This window comes from Periplaneta americana, chromosome 6 (genome assembly GCF_040183065.1).
Source record: "Periplaneta americana isolate PAMFEO1 chromosome 6, P.americana_PAMFEO1_priV1, whole genome shotgun sequence".
NCBI lineage: Eukaryota > Metazoa > Arthropoda > Insecta > Blattodea > Blattidae > Periplaneta > Periplaneta americana.
In genome coordinates, this window is record NC_091122.1 from 160,768,840 (window position 1) to 160,795,563 (window position 26,724).

The 26,724-nt window shown below is 36.2% G+C and overlaps 2 protein-coding genes across 8 annotated transcripts in view; one reads left to right on the plus strand and one right to left on the minus strand.

Moving 5' to 3' along the window:
- LOC138702000 (ninjurin-2-like) overlaps positions 1 to 26,724 on the minus strand; it is a 72,907-nt gene that overhangs the window by 35,871 nt on the left and 10,312 nt on the right. For 3 of the 7 annotated variants that reach the window (XM_069829461.1, XM_069829460.1, XM_069829462.1), the window contains exon 2: positions 21,920 to 22,097. The exons of 2 other annotated variants lie outside the window; for them this stretch is intronic. In XM_069829461.1, the coding sequence (XP_069685562.1) occupies positions 21,920 to 22,012 (93 nt within the window). In that variant the 5' untranslated portion in view covers positions 22,013 to 22,097. Of the gene's footprint in view, positions 1 to 3,009; positions 3,136 to 21,919; positions 22,098 to 26,724 lie in introns of those variants that run through there. 2 more of the 7 variants (XM_069829463.1, XM_069829464.1) reach the window with 2 other exon arrangements.
- LOC138701999 (GATA zinc finger domain-containing protein 14-like) overlaps positions 4,893 to 26,724 on the plus strand; it is a 146,615-nt gene continuing 124,783 nt past the window's right edge. The window contains exon 1 of the mRNA XM_069829458.1: positions 4,893 to 4,998. Coding sequence (XP_069685559.1) covers positions 4,908 to 4,998 — 91 coding nt within the window. The 5' untranslated portion in view covers positions 4,893 to 4,907. The remainder of the gene's footprint in view (positions 4,999 to 26,724) is intronic.

A 26,724-nucleotide genomic window follows, 5' to 3' on the forward strand; every position in this document is an offset into this window, starting at 1 on the left:
GTGACCAGAACATAGTACGGAAATGGAAATATAAAAATTGTAGACGTATCCTTTGAAAAGGTGGAAAAATACAAATGCCTTGAAGCAACAGTAATAGATCAATACACTTGGGAGGAAATTAAACACAGAATAGACATGGGAAATGTCTGCTATTATTCGGTTGAGAAGCTTTTGTCATTCAGTTTGAGAGAGGAACAGAGGTTAAGGGTGTTCGAGAATAAGACGCTTTGGAAAATATTTGGTGCTAAGAGAAATGAAGTTACAGGAGAATGGAGAAAGTCATACAGCACAGAACTGCATGCAGTGTACCCTATTCTTCACCTGACATAATTAGGAACATTAAATCCAGACGTTTGAGATGGGCAGAGCATGTAGTACGTATGGGCGAATCCAGAAATGCATATAGAGTGTTAGTTGGGAGGTAGGAGAGAAAAAGACTTTTGGGGAGGCCGAGATATAGATGGCAGGATAATATTAAAATTAATTTGAGGGAAGTGGGATGTGATGATAGAGACTGGATTAATCTTGCTCAGGCTAGGGACCGATGGCGGGCTTATGTGAGAACGGCAATGAACCTTCGAGTTCTCTAAAAGCCATTTGTAAGTAAGTAATACTAATAACAAAGCAATAATAATAATTGTAATAATAATAATAATAATAATAATAATAATAATAATAATAATAATAATAATAACAGTAATATCGAGATGTCTCGACATAAGTAGCCTATAATTTATTTTATTAATTTAAGCTGGTCTTCCCCTCTACCAAGGAATTACAACTACAATATTAAGAATACAATTACAATTATAATTACAATTAATATTAAATTTACAAATACAATAAAAATCAAAGTACTAAAAGATTAACTGATTAATAATAGCTAGACAGTTTGTTGTAAAAGGTAAGAAGAGAAAAAAAATATTAATTAAGTAAAAAGTAAACCTACTCTACGCATTAAGAAAATGCTTAATAATTTTGCTTTTGATCGCTACTAAATTCCGACAGTTTCTGATGTCACTGGGTTATCTGATGTCACTCTGATGTCACGAGATTATGTATGATGATGGATACGATGATGTCTTATGTGTTGGTATGGCTAGTATGCGGCTATTTTGCGTGCGTGTGAAGAGGTTATGATATGATGACAGGTAACTGAAACGGGAGGCAAGGCAGGTAGGTGTAGAGGTGTGAAGGACTTGGAAAAGGAGAGCGAGAGAATGAAAATTTCTACGTTCGTTAAGCCGTAGCCAGTTTAGAGTTTGGAAGGTTGGGGTAATGTGGTCATCGCAGACGAAGCGAACACAAGAATTATGAACACGTTGTATTCTTTGCGACTGGTAGTATATGAAGTATATACGAATTACTAATACAGAATGTGTAAAAAGTTACGTCCGATTTTGAATGTAAGAAGTATTATTTTTGTTTGAACACCTTGGATACCTGAAGCGAATAAAACCATCACCATGTAAAGTAATCCTACTCACACTCAACAATAGCTTCACAAAATAATAACAAAAATACAAGGACATCATTTTATTTTTACTTCAATTTTTATTGTACCTGAGTTTTTTAATGTACTTCACTCCCACCCCTTCTACTAACGAAGTTCAACCGTCCTCCACACAGATCCAAGACCGCATATACAGTCATAGTAGCCTTACGCTCATAGTAAACAGTACGTTTCGAAAATATGTTCGTGTTATCCAATGACGAAAGAGCTTTCAATATTGAATCATTTTCGCACAGTTACTGTCGTCCATTTGCCTACGTCGTATCTCGGTTTCCCCCACCAGCTTTTATTCGCCAGCTAGTGGCTGGGCTGTCTTAGCTCTTTTCTGAGAACATTAATTTCTGTTAGGAATTGGACGTCTACGTAATATTAGACAACTGTTTAAAATAATTTAAAGAAAAGGGCTTCGTTAAGTAATTAACTGTCACGTGATTTCCCTCCTTCCTACGACCCTACGACATAACCACTTGGACGGACAGTAGATAGTATCGATGACTCAGAACGAGACTGTTATAACTCAAAAAATTCACTTTTTGAGTTATTACCATCATTTGAACACTTGACTTGAGAACTATGCTATGTGGAAGTGTTAAAACTCTAAAAATTTCCTAGTGGGACATAAATGCACATTGTTGTGCAATGATTCTCTGATTTGCCATATACAATGGAAAACTTTAAATGGCTCTACTGAAAAATATCTATTTTTGAGTTGTAACAGTTTCGTTCTGAGCCATCGGTATGTCTGAGTAATTTTATCTTTTCGGATCGGGCAGAAGTGAAGATTGAATTTACAGTACGTAAGGTACTCTTTTATAGAGTAGGTACAGAATTATTTCAACATGAGTTACTAGTAAGAAGAACGAAACTGGTAATTGGGATTAGGTACAATAGTCTATAGTGCGATAATATGCACATTAGAACTGAAGCCTGTATCGAAATGAACGGCCACCATTTAAAAAAATGTGTTTAAATATTCATATTAAGATTATTTTTCAATTCAACTTCTTTCTCTGTATTGTACGCTAATGTGCTGTAGACAGTATAATATACACTGCATAATAAATACTTTCGCATGGATAGCTCAGTTGTTAGTAAAAACGCTTATTCTTAATACAGTACTGTATTTTGATTAAACAAAAACCTAATGAAAATTATCGAACTCAAAATCGCGATATTTCCTAGTTTACGTAAATGAATGAACTACTTTTCTTCCCTCCTATACTTAGTAAAGTGATTTGTTTGTGTTTTACGCCAGTATCATCGAACTACAGTCATGGAAGGGGGTAGCAAACTGCATTTCCGGTTCTCTAAAGGTATAGCCAGGTTAATATTAAAAATGTTAGTAAAAATAAAATGATGTCCCTGTACTAATAATAGACTACTAATCCTTGTACACGGGTTATGCTTAAATAAATAGAAATCAGGCGTAAATTTGTACACATCCGGTATTAAAGATACGAATGTGTGAGAGACGTTTGAGATTAAAACTAACTTACGTCAATTTCTGACATATCTTCTTCACCCAAGAGCTCCTGTTGACTCGTTGTACTGGTCAGTGCCATGTCGTTCTCAGAACTGCACCGAGTTTTTAACGCAGTTTCACCTACTTGTGTTTATCTTATCTATTTTTCGTCTCTATCACATATGGACTTAATTAAAACGCTTTTATTCTTTCCTTTGTCGTTAGCATTATAACCAATAAGTCGATAAACAAGTAATACAAATAATGTGATAACAACACATTGTCATCAGACAATCACAACTATTGTCCCTCATTTTGGACCTTGAAAACTTCCGTGGTCAGACAACTACTACGTTTAAAATTAGATTATTTTTGTCCTCTTGACACAAACAAAAGGTATGACAGCGCCGTTCTGACTCAAAGTGAACATGGGCGTGAGAACGAAAGCCTTATATTGTTTTGTTCTAGCTTGTTCTTTCTTTTACTGATCTAGTTTTCATTAGATCGGAGATTTGAGGGCGATAAAATTCTGAACATGGAAGAGAAATTAAGGTGCGAGATCTGTGTCACAGATTACAACGCACAGAAGAGAACTGTCCATGAATGTAAGGGCTACAGGCAAAATTTCCTGGTCATTAGTCGCCAAAGTCAAAAGTTCGTGCGTCGGAGCAATGACAGCATTTACAACGTAAACAGAAACTCTCACCCTTTTCGTGAAAAATCAATTTTTCATTATCCTGAAAGGAGTGAATAAATTCACCTGGGACGGTTCCCTTGTGATACGAACTTCCTTGTCGGTAGATTCGTACAATATCAACAGTAATGATGTCACTAGAGGTTTTGATTTATCTAGAGAAAATCAAAACTCAAGTGGGATTTAATTGACTATTACGCGATTAGAAGAAAGTATACAAAGATTAGAAGAAAATATATAAAGATTAGAAGTAACGAAGTACTCCAATACAATAAAATATTGACTTACGAAAATACAACTGTCTGCAAATATATTATTGTACTATCTCAACATTACAAACATTACGCTAGATGGCAGTAGTGTGTTATGATTAGCTGTTTTCTTGTTATCAGTTGTGTCAACTGTGGAATCTTCATTGAACTCTGTGGACGGTTACTAGTCAAGAAGGTTTTGTTGATTCAGTTTCATTTTTATTAAAACAGTTGCATTCCACTTCAGTTATCCGGATCTCAGTAATCAACGTCACTTGACAGATAATTTTCAATAAATCTTAGTATTAAACAATCTCTGATACGTGGCCCCATAATATCATATAGCAAAAGTGTCAGAAAAGTTTTAATTAGGGATGATGAAATATACTAGAAAACTGTTAATTAAGGACAATAAAATAAAAAATAAACATGAATAATTTTAAAAGGAACGATTATTGAAAGTACAATTTTTAAATTTGAATGTTTTAGTGGTTGGTGGTTCAGTTGATGTTATATTGGACGTGTGCGTAAAAGAAGTGAACTCGTTGATGTACATGGTGTATCCCTCAACTTATTCAGGATTTCCGAATGGTGCTCTTCATTTATTTGTAAATAGGATTTCAGGGAAGATGCATAGCTATGACCAGTGATCTTTATTAATTCTTGTTCTTGAATGCCAATGCGAGTCATATTTGAAACTGCTGTGCATCGACTGGAGTGGTTTGTAATGTTATTGTTTTTTGACGTCCAGACCATTGCAGTTTTAAATGTTGGCAAACAAAGAAACAAATGCTAGGGTAGTGATAAAAACAAACAAATGGTAAGGAAGCGATAAAATTAAACGAATGCTAGGGACGCGATAAAATTGCGCGATAAACAGCCATGATTGGTTGAAAGACATCCTTTCGTACCGTTATATTGATCAAAAGTAGTATGACGTAGTAAAAGTGTAATAGTCATGAAAAGAAAAACACTTTCTGATAGTTTATGCTTTTCCCTCTAGCACAACTCATATGCCAAGTCTCTCCTCCTCATCTGTACTTCGGAAACCATGAAGAAACTGACACCAGAGGCCAAGGTTAGTGTAATGCAACGATTAGAAGCTCTAGGTGTAATATTACAACAAAACTGATTGACATGCTGCTAAAAGGTTCTGCGCATAAAATTTTTGAGTTACTTCCAACTTTGTTTATTTGCATCACCTAAGAATTGCTAGCATGACTGCTCTCACGCGTAGATAATTATTAAGATTGTTCCCATCCTGGAATCAGTAAACGTAAGGGATTTTTTAAATTGTATTTCCAATTTTTTCACTTTCTGGTGAAAGCAAATCTAGTTGCTTTCATATTGTGCTTAGAAAAAATGTTATAGCTATAGCTTTGAAATGTCCCCAAGCTCTTCTTATCTCAGTTGCAATTGCAGATATAGAGGGCTCTATCTTCCTTTACTGATATGCTTTCAGATAACAGAACCACACTTCTTTAGAAAATCTGAAGATAATGTTTACTTTCTATTTTAATTAAGAAAAAAGAGAGTAGAATTTACGTAATTAAATTCGTGTGTATAATTTGTATTGTTGATTGTTGAACAAGAATGGAATTTTGCCTAATATTTTTCTTGTTTGGCTTTATTTTAGTTAAACATTAATTTGCTGAACCGTTTATAGATTTTTTAAATTTAAAACTGGTACATATTTTAAATGTCTTTTTTTTATTTTCTTAATGTATCAAATAGGCGGAAGTGTTTGTAGTAGACCTATAATTTCAATTGAATGAGCCAATTGTTAAATTTACTGATTACTGAATCTTCAGGTATCGGTATTAGAAAAAAAATAGTATATTGCAATACTAGATTGGTAAGTGTTTTATAAGAGAGGCGAGGGAAAATTAAAAAAAAAAAAAAAAAGAGGTGCTTGCGCCGAAGTTTTTTTAATTCCTCAGAGACTATTATGCACTTAACGCCCATGTATTGAATATTATTTTTTGCACAGAAGTGAATTTTGGTGAATTTCTTAATAGGATTTTATATTTGTACAGGGACATCATTTTATTTTTACTAACATTTTTAATATTAACTTGGCTATATCTCTGGATCAACGCCGTTTGCTACTACCTCTGGAGTTCGATGATACTGGCGTAATATACAAATAAATCACTTTACTAGGTATAGCAGGGAAGAAAAGTATTTCATCCATTTACGTAAACTAGGAAATATCGCGCTTTTGAGTTTGATCATTTTCATTAGGTTTTGTTTAATCAGAGTACAGCACAGTGTTAACAATGAGTGTTTTTACTCACGAACTGAGCTGTCCATGTGGACGTATTCGTTATGCAGTGTATATTATATTGTCTACAGCACATTAGCGTACACTATAGAAAATGAAGTTAAATTAAAAAATAACCATAATATGGATATTTAAACACATTTTTTAAAATGGTGGCCGTTCATTTCGATACAGGCTTCAATTCTAATGTGCATATCATCGCACTACAGATTGTACCTAATCCCAATTACCAGTTTCGTTCTTCGTACTAGTAACTCATGTTGAAATAATTCTGTACCTACTCTATAAAAGAGTACCTTACGTACTGTAAATTCAATCTTCACTTCTGCCCGATCCGAAAAAATAAAATTATTCAGACATACTATCTACTGTCCGTCCAAGTGGTTATGTCGTAGGGTCGTAGTAAGGGATGAAATCACGTGACAGTTAATTACTTAACGAGGCCCTTTTATTTAAGTTACTTTAAACAGTTGTATAATACTACGTAGACGTCTAATTACTAACAGAAATTAATTTTCTCAGAAAAGAGCTAAGACAGCCCAGCCACTAGCTGGCGAATAAAAGCTGGTGGGGGGAAACAGGGATACGACGTAGGCAAATGGACGACAGTACCTGTGCGAAAATGATTCAGTATTTAAAGCTCTTTCGTCACTGGAAAACGCAAACATATTTTTGGAACGTACTGTTTACTATGACCGTAAGGCTACTACAACTGTATATGCAGTCTTGGATCTGTGTGGAGGACGGTTGAACTTCATTAGTAGAAGGGGTGGGAGTGAAGTACATTAAAAGACTCGGGTACAATAAAAATTAAAGTAAAATTAAAATGACGTGCCTGTATTTATAATACTGAAATATCAGTATTTTGCCCACCCCTGCGTATAACAAACATATTGCTAGCAATTTCTGTTAAATACAGTTTGATCAAGTTGATACTAGCCGTGCACTGACAAAAGAGAATTTGTATGTCGAAACAGGTGCAAAGTTTGTGAAGCACTCTTTATTCCTTTATATCGCTTCAGTTTGTTACTCATAGACAAAGTAGATAGGGAATGGTAAACATCCTTGAGCTAATCATGCGGAGGAGTGTGGAGAGACAATGAGACTTTTTTGTCTCTCTGTGATCTCGTAAAACACGTGGCATTGAAGCAGTCTGAGAACTGTCAGCTGGAAGTAGGTCAGTGACCTCTTGTCGACGAGGCATGCTAGAGCATAATACCTCAGTTGAGGTGCTGCAGACTAGCCCCTAACTCCCCACTCCACATTCTCCAGTAGAGACAGTTATGTATCGGACCGATACAAGTAGACCTGGTGGGCAAGCATTACTGAGTGACGGATTGTACAGGAACATCATTTTATTTTTACTTCAATTTTTATTGTACCTGAGTTTTTGAATGTACTTCACTTCCACCCCTTCTAGTAATGAAGTTCCAACTGTCCTCCACACTGAACCAAGGCCGTATATAGTAAACAGTACGGAGTTAGTGACTATAGTACGTTCCAGAAGTATGTTCACGTTTGAATCATATTTTCGCACAGGTACTGTCGTCCGTTTGCCTACGTCGCATCCCGATTTCCGCCACCTGCTTCTGCTCTGACACATGATTTCCCCCCTTTCTACGATCCTGCGACATAACCACTTGGACGGACAATAGATAGCATGTCTGGGTAATTTTATCTGTGGGGGTCGGGCAGAAGTGAGGATTGAATTTACAGTACGTAAGGTAGGCTACTCTTTTATAGAGTAGGTAAGAATTATTTCAACATGAGTTACTAGTACAAAGAACGAAACTGATAATTGGAATTAGATGAAATAGTTTATAGTGCGATAAAATGCACAAAAGAACTGAAGCCTGTATCGAAATGAACGGCCACTATTTTCAAAAATGTGTTTAAATATCCATATTATGATTATTTTTCAATTTAACTTCAATCTCTATATTGTACGCTAATGTGCTATAGACAGTATAAATATACACTGCATAATGAATACGTTCGCATGGATAACTCAGTTTGTGAGTAAAAACACTTATTATTACTGTACTGCATTTTGATTAAACAAAAACCTAACGAACACTATCAAACTCAAAATCGCGATATTTCCTAGTTTACGTAAATGGATGAACTACTTTTCTTCCCTCCTATACCTAGTAAAGTAATTTGTTTGTATTTTACGACAGTATCATCGAACTCCAGACGTGGAAGGGGGTAGCAAACGGTGTTTCCGGTTCTCAACTTTTAATCCAAAGGTATAGCCAGGTTAATATTAGAAATGTTAGTAAAAATAAAATGATGTCCCTGTATAAGTCATGCATCATAGCTTTCGCCTCTCGATGGCCGCCTAAAATTCACCAGTGATGCACAGTGCTTTACTATGTATTCGTTTTTAAAGCGGTAAAGTAGAAAGGACATTGGCGGGGTTATTCTCCTTTCCTTTTGCCTTCACCTTTATGTCCAGGACTGCGTTAGACGAGTGGATAAGTGTCACCCTCGGCTCTTCATTGCGCATGCGCGGTATGTGACAAGGTTAGTGGGTTAGTTGAGTGGATATCTAAGTGACGTGAGGCCGAAGATCTTAAATCATTGAACTCTTTTTACATATCGCGGATGGATTTCCTGTGATTTATCCAAAGCATTTGACTGTATAAATAAATCATAAAATGCTGCTACACAAATTAGATTATTATGGAATTAAAGGCGTTGCACACCAATGTTTTCACTCATATCTCATAGCCAGGAAACAGAAAGTCCAAATCAATACAGCTATGAAATATAGTCCGGGTCAGCTTACTTCATACCCTAAGGGTGAAACATAACTAGCCCTGAAAATGGATGGCGCTAAAGCTCCGTGCCTATATCCAGCCGCCGGCAGGCAAGGGCGGCCGCCCTTGGGGCGGTCGCGCGAAGCACCGGTGAGTAGGAGGGCGCGGCGGTGAGCGCGGAAGGGTCTGGGCGCGAGCCTGCCTGAAGCCGCCGCCGCGCCGGTGCAGATCTTGGTGGTAGTAGCAAATACTCAAGCGAGGGCCTTGAGGGCTGATGTGGAGAAGGGTTTCGTGTGAACAGCCGTTGCACACGAGTCAGTCGATTCTAAGCTCTAGGAGAAATCCGATGTTGATCAGGGTCATTAATTTCTTGCTTATCATTTTATTGTGTATTGTTTATATTGTGTATACCACTGCCACCGGGTGCTTGCGCCCTTGCAGTGTAAACAAATACATACATACGTAACCATTTTCCCCCATTACTACATATGCTAGTGGATTGTGGTGATTTTCTTGTTGCGGATTGAATTTTCTTTTGCCAACTTCATTTAGAATTTCGATACTTACAAATACTACAAATGGTAGTGATTTTGTAACTGGTATGTTGGCAGTTGAGACAAATATCGATAATATTTGTTGGTACTGGAGTTCCATGAGATTAAAATTGTAATAGATTTCTGAGCCGGTTACTGGAAGCTACAGAAAGTTGAACATATTAATAATTAATTAATTTCAGTATTAATATTAATACATAATAGTTATTTTATGTATTGCGTTGTGGTTATAATTCAAGACTATAGTCAGATAAGTTTGCGGAATTAGCACTAATAATTTAATGTGATCAAACAAATTACACTTTTAGGTTAGGTCTCGTGAGTCCATTATTTACTCAAATCAATGAATTTCGTATTGCTAGACAAAATACTTGACATGTTGATCCCTTTCTTGTATAGTTTGCCTACGAAAATATGTTACAAATTATTGAATTATTTAGAATAATCTTCCAACAAAAAGTACGGTACGTAAATAAGTCATTTAGTACGTAGGATGGTGTGATATCTGGTAACAGTTGGCAACACTGACAAGACGGCAATATTTGCTGTTTAGGAACTGTTCTTATATGACCCTCACTATATACCTCGACGTAGGGAACTACTAATAACGGAATTCCACAAGTATCAATATTAGGTCCCCTACTTTTTCTAGTGTTCATAAATGATCTTGCCTCCGTAATAAAAGATGTAGGTCATCCCATATTATTTGCAGATGACACAAGTAGTCTATAGTAATTACAGCCAATAACCCCAACACATGGTGTAGCATAGGCTATTCTCCAATGGAGCACCCTGGACAACGACTCTGTCAGTAAATTGGTTTACATAGGTTTCATTAGTATTAGTATTAGTATTTATTTATTTAACCTGGTAGAGATAAGGCCGTCAGGTCTTCTCTGCCCTTCTACCAGGGGATTACAACTATAATATGAACAATAAAATTACAATTAACATTAAATTTACAATTACAATAAAAATTAAAGTACGACAAGATTACCTGATTAATGAAAGCTAGACATTTTATCATAGAAGTTAAGAACAAAGAATATTTTTGTATTTACTGAATTACAAATTAAACCTACAATAACAAAAGCCTAATGAAATTACCGGATATTGAAATATTTTGTGATAGATTAAGATAACTATCTAACCATATCTGAACGAGTCTCAATTACTGACCAAGTGCCTAGTAAGTTTGCGTTTGAATTCAATTTTATTTCGACAGTCCCTGATGCTAGCAGGTAACGAATTCCAGAGTCTTGGGAGGGCTATTGTGAAAGAGGATGAGTATGAGGAAGTGCGATGGGATGGTATTGTTAGTATTGTTTCATGGCGAGAGCGTGTGTTCAGATTGTGGTGGGAAGAAAGGTAAGTGAAGCGAGACGACAGGTACGAAGGAATAGAAGAGTTCAAGATTTCGAAGAGAAGGAGAAGTGAATGTAAATTTCTTTTCTTATCTAGTTTAAGCCAACCTATTGTTTCCAGGGATGGAGTAATATGATCATATTTACGAACATTGCTTACAAAACGTACACACAAGTTATGAGCACGTTGAAGTTTCGTTTTGTTGTCGCTGGGAAGGTCAGTCAGTAAAATGTCAGCATAGTCAAAATAGGGAAATACAAGCGTCTGCACAAGGAACTTTTTTAAGCAAGAGGGAAGATGAACATTTATCATTTTTAGCACAAGGATAATAGAATATACTTTTCTGCAGGTTTCTGTGATTTGCATGCCCCAGTTGAGATTATTATCAATGTGAATGCCAAGATTTTTTTACCGAAGAACTGAAAGGGATATGCACTGTACTTACTTTAACGGGGGAAATGTCGAGGTGCTTTACAGCGTCGGTTTGGCGTTTGTTTCCTAATATAATTGGGTGAATGATGAACAATCAAGTAACCGCCATTAAAAAAAAGAAAAAGAAATTCTCAGACCACAAGCGTAAGTCAGATGGTTATGAATTGGACTTACGATTTAAATAATAATAATAATAATAATAATAATAATAATAATAATAATAATAATAATAATAATAATAAAACGAAACGGCTCTTTGACCGAGCTTCTGTTTCTTTCGTTGAGAATCCATGATTGTGAGAGTTTCGAACGAAAAATAAAAATAAATTTTTTGTGTAATGCCTATGAAATTTTATTTTATCCCATATTTTTAACCAGAGAATATTGATTTGATATTCCAAAAAGTATGACAATAAACTACGTCGTGACTAATCACATTAAGAGAATTTCCCAACTTTCGAGATTGTGCAGAGCACGCATATACAGTAGCGTTAGAGATAGAGATAAACAGATCAGCTACTGTATACTATCTGCCGATAACGGCTTCATATTTCATTGCCATGAGAAATAACACAAGTGTCTGTCTACGTCACGGAGTAAACACCTGGGAACCTCGTTCTGTCGTCACTATTACCTTGAAAGCTTTAAACTTGATCCACAACAGCTGTTACGGAAGCCGACTGTGTTTTTATCTGGTTTTGTCTGGCAAATCTACGTTCTCACATACAGCGTAACGTTTTGATGTATTATGCGGAATGTAGATTTATAGCAGAAAATAGCAAAGTAAGAGGAAAGGGCCTATTTGCCTCATACATGGAGCCATGTTGATACGAGGCGCATCCAGAAAGTAAGTTTCCCGATTTTTTCCCCTTGAAAGTAAACGTAATTAGCCGTGTCAATTGCGCATGCGTAACAGATCTATGACGTATCAATCATATGCCAGCTGGACAGGTCCCGCCTGGTGCCAGTAGCGTGGCAGCAGTTGTCCGAAATGGAAGCTCTTATTCCTTCTCCCGCCGCCTGCGAGGTTCGGTCGGTGATAAAGTTCTTTAATGCTCAAAGCATTGCGCCAATTGAAATTCATCGGCAGCTCTGTCAGGTCTATGGGCCGAACATCTCTCTCTCTCTCTCTCTCTCCCTCCCTCGCTTCCTCTGTCCCTCTCTCTCTCCCTCCCTCTCTCTCTATCTCTCTCTCTCTCCTCAAGAAATTCCTGTCCTCCGGTGAGCGTTTTGGCAACGACGAAGAGCTGAAGACGTCTGTCACACTCTGGTTCCATTCACAGGAGGCAGAGTTCTACGACAGAGGGATACAAAAGTTGATCCCACGATACGACAAGTGTCTCAATTCTGATTGCGGCTACGTTGAAAAATAGCTGAAACATTGCTGTACCTGTTGCCAATAAATGTTTTCCTGAAAGTGTGTGTTCTTTTTTTAAAAACATAGGGACATTTACTTTCTGGATGCGCCTCGTAATTATCACTTGTGAGGTTCAGACCTGTTTTCGCACAGTTGACTAAACAACAAAACATAGCGAAGTAGTGGTAATAGTAGTAGCGGCAGTAGTATCAGTAGCAGCAGCAGCAGTCATGATTAAATGAAACTCGTTTGCTTCGTGTCACGTGATCTGCTGTCAAAATATCACATGATATGTAGCGTGATAATTGCCTTGTGTAGAGCAATCGAAAACAGTTTGATTCTATACACTGACATTATGTAGATGTCAGCTACCTGTTAACATGGCTAGAGTTGTTCCAAATCCGTCCAGAGGTTATCAACAATATGTGTTTCAAATATTCTTAACAGCGGCAGACTCTGGACCACTCAGCTTACAGTCCCGATTTATCACCTTGTGACTTTAATTCATTCGGATTCTTAAAGCATCACAGATTCTGTACAGCTGACTAATTATTGACGCCTACAGTACTGAAAGGAGCGACCAACATCTTTTTTTATTGACGGTATCCAGTGCAACCCTACAACTCCAGCTTACAGTATCCGAAAATCCGATCCCTGCCCACACAAAGGAATGCCTGTGAAGACTACTGCTAAGGAAATCTATTGCGTTCATGTCATGTATCCTTAGACTTTGATCTTTCTGTACCTGCCATGCTTTGATGTCCTATGTTAATAATTGAACGTATATAATATTGCCCAAAATAAAGCTGGCCTATACCGAAATATGGCTACTCTGCTTTTGCAGCTCAAAGAGAAAAATTATTAGCGGCATTGTTAGATGTTAATTCAATTGTTGCTAAGCAAGACTGTTAAATACACACAGTCAAAATGATGTTCTCTATTCCAGAAAAAGAATTCCTTGCAAAGCTTTATTTTCCTTCATACGCAGTTGATTGGTCGAGGTGGCTGAGATAGTGCTAGGCAGTAAGCGAATTTTATTAATTTCATAAAGATCCATAATTAAATCGTACAATAAAGTAGAACCCTGATTAACCGTCACACTATTATTCGAATTGCGGATTATCCGATTGTCTTTTTCTAGCTTTTCTCTTTTCTTTGCTGCAAAAATTAAATATGAAGTACTGTATGTTATGTTAGTATGTATTTTTTCCACAGGAGATTACTACACGTCTTTACCGTTACACAGTATGTAGTTAGGAATGCTTTCACTGCCAGCAACAGGAACAGATATTTAGGGAGGTGGTGTTTTTCCCAACTTGTAAATTAGTCACTACCTGCTTTCAAAGAAATGGTCTCAAATGTTTTAACAATCTCTTATTCGGTAAGCACGAGATTTAAGTGGAAAACGTCTGTATTGTGCTCAGACTCTTGATAATATGTACTGGAATGAAGATTTTCTTTCTAATATCTGGTTTTCGGATGAATGTAATGTAGGATGCACACATCACCATGGTAACTTCAATGATCGATATGCCAATCGAGTATGTTCCTGAATTAAATTACATGTTATTTAATTTCGCTATACTTTATTCTGGACCATACTGTAAATCAGTTCGAGTGGGTTTCATTTGATCACACTCTATATCTTATTTAACGATGCGTTTAACTGCAGAAGTCATTCAGCAAAGAAATTGAATGTCATAGCTCAAGCTTTAGGACTACTTTCCTCTTGGAGAAAATCAAATATTTTATCGCCCTTTAAAATCCTCGGCAGGATTCGAACACCTGAAATTCGAATCCAGCGGTAGAATACTAACCCCTAGACCAGCGTTTCTCAAACTATGGTCCGCGGACCACCTGTGGTCCTCGAGGTGTGCCCTTGTGGTCCTTCAAAAAAGACGGAAGAAAAAATAAAATTCAAACGAACTGCGTATCGCACTATAGCTTAAAATTTCAGAGTTTGGAAATGACACATGGCAATCGAATTTCACTTTTTCTCCCAGTACTGACATTTTATGAAATTTATTACCCTACCTGTCTATAGACTTGCCACACTACTCTCACTTGTCAGTAACAAAAGAGGGATTAAAAACACTATGAACTTGGTATTTCTCGTCATCTTTTCCCTGCACATCTGGCGCCTCGCCTGTAACCCAGCCAGGGACCACCCTAATTCATAACAGAGGACCAAAGTACCGAATCTTAATTATATTTTAAAATATAAGTATACTGGTATTAAATATGCTACAAAAATGATAAATTTGCTTTCGAAGGGAACAAGAGTAAGGTGGTCCGCGGAACTGGTCTAACTTTAAAACGTGGTCCCCACTTGTTTGAGAAACGCTGCCCTAGACCACAGAGGACGACCCTGTTAATATTGTTTGGAATTTTTGGAGCGTTGAATAATGTTACTAACACACACGGATGATTTGAATACTGAATCACATGAGGGTTATAAGGAAGAAGTGGAGACCGTTACGTCTGGTTGTCAGGGTCTGTTGATTGAGCTTAACCAGTTACAACAACCCCGGCATTATGATTCCCTTCCTCTTCCTCTTTACTCGTCCGTCATCCTGATTGAAGGAAGAAACTGCTCTTCCTCCTCGTATTTCGGACATCAAGATCAGACATATGCTACTGTTTATTGAAAAGTGTGATCCCAAAACGCGTTAAGTCCATTTTTATGAAAGGACTGTTCTAGATTTTTTATCCACCGATCTACGAACTGAGCAAGTTTTCAAGTTACATGCACAATAATACAACCTTTTAGACAAGTATTGACGTTGTTTTGGAAGAAAATAAGCTTAAAGTACAATGATAAATGTCTCATATACAGGTCTAAAAAATTTAAGAGGTGATTCTACACGTTAAATATAGAAGAACTTTTATTACAATTTTCCTTCGGTGAAGCACCGTTAAAGGCTGGTTCACAATAAACCGGGAACGGAAACGACAACGAGAATGAGAACGGAAATATTGTTAAAATAAATGTATTTAAATGTGAGCATTCACAATTAACTATTGTGAACGCTCACATTTAAATACATTTACAGACAATGCGAAATAGTACCTGCACAGTCTATTGTTCCTAGTACCCTCAAAACTCAAGCTTTGTGACTGTATATACTAAACTGTGGTAATACTTAAATATTACACGTAACACAAATAAGTAACAAATTTAACATTCATATCTACATTTTAGCCCTTATTATTCTGAAGTTACATGTAGTGCTCATTGTAACAAGATCTATCGTTCAACTGTTTCAACTGTTGTTGATTATATGGCCGGTTTAGACGGTCATGAAATCTTGAACATGAATAAAATAGACTGCCATTTCATGCACGATTACTTCTTAATGGTTCTGAGTTTAGATGGCCGTGACATTGTGATTTTATAACTTCTCCAATATTTACATATTTATTTAATATAAATTTGAGCTATCGTAGAAAATTCGTGAAGTAATCTTTTTGGCACGTAAAGTTTGTGAAACGAAGCTTTGCCTAGTTTCATAAAATTTACACTCGTGTCAAAAAGAGAACTTTTACGAACTTGTCTCATAAATGAATATTATATTTTATTATCGGTTCATTGACAGGTTGAAGTTCTAGTTCTTTTTTTATTTCTTCATTATTTAATAATGAGATGGAATTGTGAGTATTCTTTTATTGCATATAAAAATTTCATTTCTGAGGACTATAGACCGCTTTCATCTTAATTAAATAAAAGCAATATATAAAAAGTAACTTGATGACATTCTATGTTTGTTTCTTGTACAGTCTTTCTTTTTTATTTATGTTGTATTTAACATCGGTTTTCACACATCGAATTTCATGGGGCTGTGGTAGAAATAATAAAAGATTGAATAACATTGATCATACGTTAGAAAAGGCAAAATTCAGCATCTATTTTAGAAATATATTTATTTACAATAATTTCTATAAACGTATTAAGAACATTAAATAATCGTATTTTTATTCCCTTAACATTTGTCATGTGAAATTTCCCAAATTAAATCCCTATGTACGGTAAACTTGTTGCACAAATATATGTTAACCTAATTATATCCAAGAGATAACTTATCTGGAATCTAAATTATCTGTCCATTTTTCCTTAAAACACTTTCTCTCTATTCATATTTCACGTAGAGTTGTTTAATAGGTCATTTGAAGAGCAAGACCGTTACAAGTGTACGAAATGATGAAATGACGAAAATGGAGCAATGGTAGAACGAAACAGGGAGGAGAAACCGACATGTTGTTAACACTGAACCCTGACTGAACAGTGGGTGGGTGAAGATGCGAAGAGAGATGGCCTACATCTGCAGAACAAACACTAGGTTGCGTAACCCAAGCTTTAATTGCGTGAATTATTTTTAATTGAAATCCTGAAGGCGGATGCACGTGGGAGGAGAAACGGGAGCATTACTGTTAGGAACTTCAAGACAAAAGCGACCCTTACACACTTTCGTTACATAGCCAATTGCTTTCCAAGTAATAGAAGAGCGATCGTGATCGGAAGCACTGGGTACTTGGCATGGCGCGCATGCTCGTGATTCCTGTTGGTATCACACGCAGAGAGCACCTTCCTCAAGCTCTTCCTTCAAAACACTTCCGCTCATTTTTATCATTTCCTCTCACCTCGTCCTCATTTTCTCCCAACATCTTCCTCTTTATATTTCTTTTCCTTCTCTACTGTCCTTTTCATTGTTCTCTTAATTTCATTTTATCTTTCTTTATTCTATATACTTTTACTTTTTCCACTCCCAGTATCTTCCTCTCTATTCTTCATATTGTTTACATTTTCTCGGTCCTAATATTTCTCTACGTCCTGATTTTTCTCTAATCTTTCTTCCTCTCTATTTGATCTTTCTCTCTCTCTACATCCTGATCTTTCTCCTTCTCAACATCCTGATCTTTCTCCCTCTCTACATCCTGATCTTTCTCCCTCTCTACTTCCTGATTTTTCTCCCTCTCTACATCCTGATCTTTCTCCCTCTCTACATCCTGATCTTTCTCCCTCTCTACTTCCTGATCTTTCTCACTCTCTACATCCTGATCTTTCTCCCTCTCTACTTCCTGATCTTTCTCCCTCTCTACTTCCTGATCTTTCTCTCTCTCTACTTCCTGAGTTTTCTCCCTCTCTACTTCCTGATCTTTCTCCCTCTCTACTTCCTGATCTTTCTCTCTCTCTACTTCCTGAGTTTTCTCCCTCTCTACTTCCTGATCTTTCTCCCTCTATACATCCTGATCTTTCTTCCCTCCTACTGTCTAATCTTTCTTCCTCTCTAATTGATCTTTCTCTCTCTCTCTCTACTTCCTAATCTTTCTCCCTCTCTATTTCCTGATCTTTCTCCCTCTCCACTTCTTGATCTTTATCCCTCTCTACTTCCTGATCTTTCTCTCTTTCTCTACTTCCTCTCTTTCTCTACTTCCTGATCTTTCTCCCTCTCTACATCCTGATCTTTCTCTCTCTCTCCACTTCCTGAGCTTTCTCCCTCTCTACATCCTGATCTTTCTCCCTCTATTTTCTGATCACTCTCCCGCTCTCCTTCCTAATCTCTCTTCCTATTTACTTTCTAATCTTTCTCCTGTATACTTCCTAATCTTTCTCCCTCTCTCGTTTCTGATATTTTTTCCTCTCTCCTTCTTGAGATTCTTCCTCTCTCCTTCCTGATCTTTCTCTCTCCCGACTTCCTAATATGTTTCTTCCTCTCTAGTTCATAATATTCCTCTCTCTCTACTTCTTAATTTTTCTTCTCTATGGTTCTTGACCTTTCTTGCAGTACTTTCTCCGATGGCATTCTACCCGTACACGGCACACATTTTTCGAGCCGCCTCCACTACCTTTCCTCCTACATTAAACACAAATAGAAAAATAAATCAGAAATGTTAGTTTTTTCCACTTGACAGTCCATCTTCTTGTTCTTCTTCTTGTCTTCTTCTTCTTCTTCTTCTTCTTCTATGATACTATGGCCCTTTTAGTATAACTTAGCCTCCCTAATGGTAGCCTTTCAATCAAACCGATCGATCCTATACTTTCAATCTCCATCTTTTAACCCCAATTTCCTTTATCATTTTGGACATCATCAAACCAGCTTAGCCTTCCAACTGAATCCAATTTTATTATTTTAGCGTCCAAAGAGATTTTTGGAGTGCTCTATCTTCTTCTACTTCTTCTTCTTTAGCCCAAAAATAGCAGAAACTTTCTTCAAACCCGCAAGCTTCAAGGCGTTTTTACAAGCATTGTACTCCAAATGACAAATGAGAAACGATAAACAATTACCTAACAACGCAGTGTTGTGATGACGGACAAAAACGCTATGAACTTATGCATGTACTTAATATATACGATAATTTTGATGTATTTCTTAATACGCTTCAGTTGTTCCAGCCCCAAGTAACCCAGATCAGCTGATGTCGGCTTGAAGTTCGTGACGTGATGCCGAGTCAATTTCATGCCAAGTCTGCGATCATAAACATTGCAGCACTTTACAGATATACCGCCATCACTGATATTAAAGCACTGCTCTGGTATTGAATCAATGCTACCTTTTCGTGCAAATTTTATTACGAATTTTAAATAATACTGAGAAACGTTATTAACATTATACAAAATCATGGCAGTGTATAAACTACTTTTGTACGGATTCCGAATATTGATCGTTGTCTGCTATCAGCAGTTGTTCGTGTCTTTTGTCATTACATTTATAATCCAACAACAGTCGATGCCCACCACTGTTCTGAAGAAGCTCATCTCTGCTCCTTCAACGTCAACAGGAATTCATGAAGCAACAGAGATGTGCTTCCGGAGGACAGTGGCGAGCTATCGACTGATGGATTATAGTCTAAATGTTAAGAATGATTATGTTGTACAAAGTGATGAAATTCCACATAATCCTTTTTGGTAAACACTTTAACAATGAACATAGTTTTCACAGTTTAACGTATTCTTTTCGTTTGTCAATAAGGAGTTTATCCGGAAAAACAGTCTTTCAGTACTAGTATAGTTATTATCACGTCCGTTAGTAGCACTGTTCTCGCAACATGACAGTACTGCCAATCGATAAGACAATTTTATTAATTGTTTTCGCAACATGACAGCACTGCCAATCGATAAGACAATTTTATGAATTGTTCTCGCAACATGACAGCACTGCCAATCGATAAGACAATTTTATGAACTTTTCTCGCAACATGACAGCACTGCCAATCGATAAGACAATTTTATGAATTGTTCTCGCAACATGACAGCACTCCCAATCGATAAGAAATTTTATGAACTGTTCTCGCAACATGACAGCACTGCCAATCGATAAGACAATTTTATGAACTTTTCTCGCAACATGACAGCACTGCCAATCGATAAGACAATTTTATGAACTGTTCTCGCAACATGACAGCACTGCCAATCGATAAGACAATTTTATGAACTGTTCTCGCAACATGACAGCACTCCCAATCGATAAGAAATTTTATGAACTGTTCTCGCAACATGACAGCACTGCCAATCGATAAGACAATTTTATGAACTGTTCTCGCAACATGACAGCACTCCCAATCGATAAGAAATTTTATGAACTGTTCTCGCAACATGACAGCACTGCCAATCGATAAGACAATTTTATGAACTGTTCTCGCAACATGACAGCACTGCCAATCGATAAGACAATTTTATGAACTTTTCTCGCAACATGACAGCACTGCCAATCGATAAGACAATTTTATGAACTGTTCTCGCAACATGACAGCACTCCCAATCGATAAGAAATTTTATGAACTGTTCTCGCAACATGACAGCACTGCCAATCGATAAGACAATTTTATGAACTTTTCTCGCAATATGACAGCACTGCCAATCGATAAGACAATTTTATGAACTGTTCTCGCAACATGACAGCACTCCCAATCGATAAGAAATTTTATGAACTGTTCTCGCAACATGACAGCACTGCCAATCGATAAGACAATTTTATGAACTGTTCTCGCAACATGACAGCACTGCCAATCGATAAGACAATTTTATGAACTGTTCTCGCAACATGACAGCACTGCCAATCGATAAGACAATTTTATGAACTGTTCTCGCAACATGACAGCACTGCCAATCGATAAGACAATTTTATGAACTTTTCTCGCAACATGACAGCACTGCCAATCGATAAGACAATTTTATGAACTGTTCTCGCAACATGACAGCACTCCCAATCGATAAGACATTTTATGAACTGTTCTCGCAACATGACAGCACTGCCAATCGATAAGACAATTTTATGAACTGTTCTCGCAACATGACAGCACTCCCAATCGATAAGAAATTTTATGAACTGTTCTCGCAACATGACAGCACTGCCAATCGATAAGACAATTTTATGAACTGTTCTCGCAACATGACAGCACTGCCAATCGATAAGACAATTTTATGAACTGTTCTCGCAACATGACAGTACTGCCAATCGATAAGACAATTTTATGAATTGTTCTCGCAACATGACAGCACTGCCAATCGATAAGACAATTTTATGAACTGTTCTCGCAACATGACAGCACTGCCAATCGATAAGACAATTTTATGAACTGTTCTCGCAACATGACAGCACTGCCAATCGATAAGACAATTTTATGAATCGTTCTCGCAACATGACAGTACTGCCAATCGATAAGACAATTTTATGAACTGTTCTCGCAACATGACAGCACTGCCAATCGATAAGACAATTTTATGAACTGTTCTCGCAACATGACAGTACTGCCAATCGATAAGACAATTTTATGAACTGTTCTCGCAGCATGACAATACTGCTAATCGATAAGACAATTTTATGAACGATAGCTATCGATTTCTTGCCAATTACATGTTTTAAGCTCAAGAATAAGAATGTTAAACATAAATACACAAAATACGGACAATAATTATGCGCCCTGAAGAAGTTTATCGGGACACAACTTCATAATAAGGTGTAGCCTAATCCCGTAAAATACGGGGAATATACGAACCTTAGTTATGATATAATGTGAAAAAAGGTGTTTCTCTTTGTAGGACTGTTAAAGTACAAAACTAAAACATAACATGTATGAAAATCATGACTCATCATCTGTACCTATTCGAAGCCAGCGCTGAACGACGTTGTACGAAGATACACGATCTACTTTCAATTTTCTTAATAGTGGTCCCAAACTGTTTTTTCGACCTCTATTGTAGTCAATAACAATTTTATGAGTCTCTAGTGACTTCTTCAAGCACTTACCTTGCTGTAGGAAGATGAACCACTGAACGTTTTATCTGGATTATTGGACAGCACAACTGGGGTCTGATTCGGCTCTCTCTCCCAGTCGTACATGCTGTCGCTTCACAGGCTTGTTCTTGAACGTTTGGCTTGTTAAATTATTTAGCACTCCTACCAGCTTCATTCTTCATTAATAACCCTGTCAAGATCATTCAGGCCAGTGTCAAGATTGCATGCTGTCAGCTGCTTTAAAAGTTGCGTGGTGAATCCTAGCGTGTCGTTGACGCCACAACTCGAGTGTTAGATCAAGAGCTTATCATTTCGTGAAATCAAACACGGTTTCTGGGACTGACTGCAGTGATACTTGTGGGAGGTTGAGTGTTTTATCCCGGTTTCCCCTTTTCCCTAACGGTAAAAATTTCATCCCACCAACAACATATTATTTTGTTCTACTATTCCCTTCATTATAATTCCATGTTCTAAACATATTGTTTGAGAGTAAAGTGTGCGAGCTTCGATGATGTCCTCTTCTTTTTATCTTAAATATCTCAGATATGCACTTCCAATAACTGAATTATGAAGTCTGTCGCTGTATAGATTTTTAAAACTTAAGTATTTATGACTACCATAATATGTTTCATTCATCTGCAAAACGCACAAATTTGTTTATTTAACACCGTCCCTCGAGCTTCTGTCATGGGTTCGCCTGAAGGAACGATGACTCATGCATTCATTGGCACTGCTATTTAAACTTTTGCATATCTCTCCTCCCACTTAGCTATATAGCGTTCGGAGTTTAGAAAATACTATTGCGTATATATTGACACTGTTGAACAGCAACTTCATAAAAGAGAGAGAGATTTCACTTTATACCTATCAAAAAAGTCTTCCTGAATTTTTTGCAAACGCTTCTTATTCAAGGAATTTATTTATTTATTTATTTATTTATTTATTTTGCTAATAATTGTAATATAAAATATAACCAGAAAAACTTAAGCTCACCCCTGAAAGAGCAGAACTCCTGCTCAGGGGTGGATTATTGAATTGAAATTAAGAAGTATATAATACAATTTGTCATATGTCTAACCACACAATAAGAATATATAAATTTAAATTTACAATTTTTCAATTTTTATAAAATCCATATATAATTTTTTTTTTAATTTAATAGTAGAACTGTTAGAATTGACACGATTAGGATATTTAAATATAAATTTGTTATATTTTCGTGGGCTTAAATTACTACTATGATTAAATACTACAGCTGTGTTGCATTTTGATTCATACAATCTTAAAGAATTCATACCTTTTGTTTCATAACTATGAGAATACAATTTAAAATTATTTAGATTTTTATGTATACATTTTATTAATGCAATATAATAAATTTGTCATGTTTTAAGAACATTAAAGTTTAAAAACAATTTTTGAGATGGAAAAATCAGTAGATTTATGAAGATATATTTTAATTATTTTCTTCTGTAATAAATAAAGTGGTTTAAAATTGGTTTTAAATAAGCTACCCCATCCTATAATTCCATACATAATTACCGATTGAAATAAAGTTAAGTATATTGTATGTAATAAACTTATTGACAAGTAATTCCTCAATAAAACAAAATAATCTATTATTTTACGTAATTTATTACAAATTAATGTGTTGATTCCATTTTAAATGATTGTCGAAAATTATGCCTAAATACTTAACTTCAGAGGACTCCTTAATAATCGGACATTTACATTGCATAAGACAACAATCAGAATTATGTAATTTAATACTAATATAGATGTAGGAGATTTGTTACATTTTCGAGATAATGAGAATGGAATAATTATGGTTTTATTTTCGTTGATAGAAAGATAATTTATGTCAAACGATTTTTTTTTATTAATTTAAGTCCATTATTTGAATTGTTATATGCATCATACCAGGTTTTTCCACCAAAAAGTAAAACTGTGTCATCTGCATAAGAATAATGAACACCATTGTATTGTTGTAAGTCAATTTTTAATGGAATGGATTCAAACTTTACAAAAATATATTTAAATAACGTACTGATTTAATAAAAACAAGACTCACTAATGTAGGAACTAAACCGCATAAAATGAGAAGTGGGCACACTTGTTATTAGAAACATAAAGCGAAATTGACTACATATATAGGCTACACAGGGACTGTTTTGCTTGTTTTTAGATTCTCTATCCATTCCCCAAAGGTCTTCCACATATTACTTAACAGCCAGTATAAAGGTCTTCCTAGCAGTATAATTCCCATTCTATTATCGTTTCACATTAAACTGTAGTTAATTATCACAGTGAAAAAAGAACTGCGTAATTTGTGTCACGGAATGACGTAGTTACACTGAAACCTTGAAATTAAATGCAGGTGTGAGTTCCCAGTGTCCAGGAGAAGAGTTTGTGGTTAACAATGAATGATGAAGCTGACATCAGTTGAGTACTATGCATTACAATCCCACGAAATAACACTTAAACAGTAACTGATTTGGAGTGAAAATTGAATCGTAGGCATTACTTCTATAATGATAGGCTTATTCCAATCTGGTATGCTTGCCATACGCAACGAAGTTTTCGTATATTTTAAGATTAAGGAACCCACACCTGTGGAGTAGCGGTCAGCGCGTCTGGCCGCGAAACCAGGTGGCCCGGGTTCGAATCCCGGTCGGGGCAAGTTTCCTGGTAGAGGTTTTTTCCGGGGTTTCCCCTCAACCCAATACGAGCAAATGCTGGGTAACTTTCGGTGCTGGACCCCGGACTCATTTCACCGGCATTATTACCTTCATTTCATTCAGACGCTAAATAACCTAGATGTTGATACAGCGTCGTAAAATAAGCCAATAAAATAAAAACAATAAATAAAAATAGTGCTCAGGGTGGAATAAAAATTTCCATGCTTATACATCAATCATTCTGAATTCAGTGATATAAAAGACAACTAATTAGTTCCGTATCCAAGTGCAAAAGAAAGGCCCTAACTGATAACCTGTTTTCCCACTTTGCTAAGTGTACCTAATTCTTCAGGTTCACATTACTTGCTACAATCTTTACTCATATACCTTGTATTTTTTAAGTTATCTAATAATTTAGTTAAATATTTCACCCCTAGTGAAACATAAAAATATTGAACTTTGTTTCACATTTTTTTTGCAATTTTTTCAATGTATATTTTTTCTCGTGTTTTGTGTGTGATATTCTTAAACTCATAGGTCTACTATGTAGAACACAGACTGCAGAAAACACTGTCAAAATTTCATGTAAATTTATTCAGTAGTTTCAGAGAAAAATGCACTTAAGTATGAAAAATGTCAACTTATGAAAAACTACATTTAAAAAAGAAGGATGTACGAATTACATGCACCGCCAAATTTAAAGAGCCCATTTAAAGGGCTTATCTGCAGAAATACCCCCCCCCATATTTATATTGCTTTAAAGAGCAAGTTTTGTACTTTTTTAAAACTCGAAATAAAAAATCGAACTTTGAACCCTAATCACTACATGGTTCCCTTAAGAGCTATGAGTAGAGACCGGCAAAATAAGAAGAAAATGTTGGCAAAATATGTAATTTATTTTGGCAAAATATGAAAATACTTACTTACTTGTTTTTAAGGAACCCGGATGTTCATTGCCGCCCTCACATAAGCCCGCCATTGGTCCCTATCCTGAGAAAGATTATTCCATTCTCTTTCATCATATCCCATCTCCCTCAAATCCATTTTAATATTATCTTTCCATCTACGTCTCGGCCTCCCTAAAGGTCTTTTTTCCTCCGGCCTCCCAACTAACACTCTATATGAATTTCTAGATTCGCCCATACGTGCTACATACCCTGCCCACCTCGAACGTCTGGATTTAATGTTTCTAATATATAAAATAAATATTTCAGTGCTAAAATTTCTTCGTTCCTATGATTTGGAGCACGTTTACATCAATCTTTACAGAACAATGCTTTATAGATTAATAGTTTTGTCTATATTTAATATGAACCAAATTAAATACAATATATTTGTAAAATTAAACAATTTTTCAGCATCGTCACACCTTTACCTGAATGCAAGACCTAGGTAACTTAATTTCTTTCACATTGAAAAAAAAATTGTTTTGATATTGGCTAGTCTCAAAACTGGTTACACTACAAGATAAATAACTATTTTATTATATTTTCTTGCAAATGATTACACCTTCTCTTTGCTAATATTATTCATTACTTACTTACTGGCTTTTAAGGAACCCGGAGGTTCATTGCCGCCCTCACATAATCCCTATCCTGAGCAAGATTAATCCATTCTCTATCATCATATCCCACCTGCCTCAAATCCATTTTAATATTATCTTCCCATCTACGTCTCGGCCTCCCTAAAGGTCTTTTTCCCTCCGGCCTCCCAACTAATACTCTATATGCATTTCTGGATTCGCCCATTCGTGCTACATGCCCTGCCCATCTCAAACGTCTGGATTTAATGTTCCTTGTTATGTCAGGTGAAGAATACAATGCGTGCAGTTCTGCGTTGTGTAACTTTCTCCATTCTCCTTAACTTCAACCCTCTTAGCCCCAAATATTTTCCTAAGTACCTTATTCTCAAACACCCTTAACCTATGTTCCTCTCTCAAAGTGAGAGTCCAAGTTTCACAACTATAAAGAACAACCGGTAATATAACTGTTTTATAAATTCTAACTTTCAAATTTTTTGACAGCAGACTGGATGATAAAAGCTTCTCAACCGTTTACAATGAAACAACCTATGATTTTGTAAAAAGAGGGGAAATTAAGTCGATAGCAAAATTGAAATTTTAAACCCCTTTAAAACATT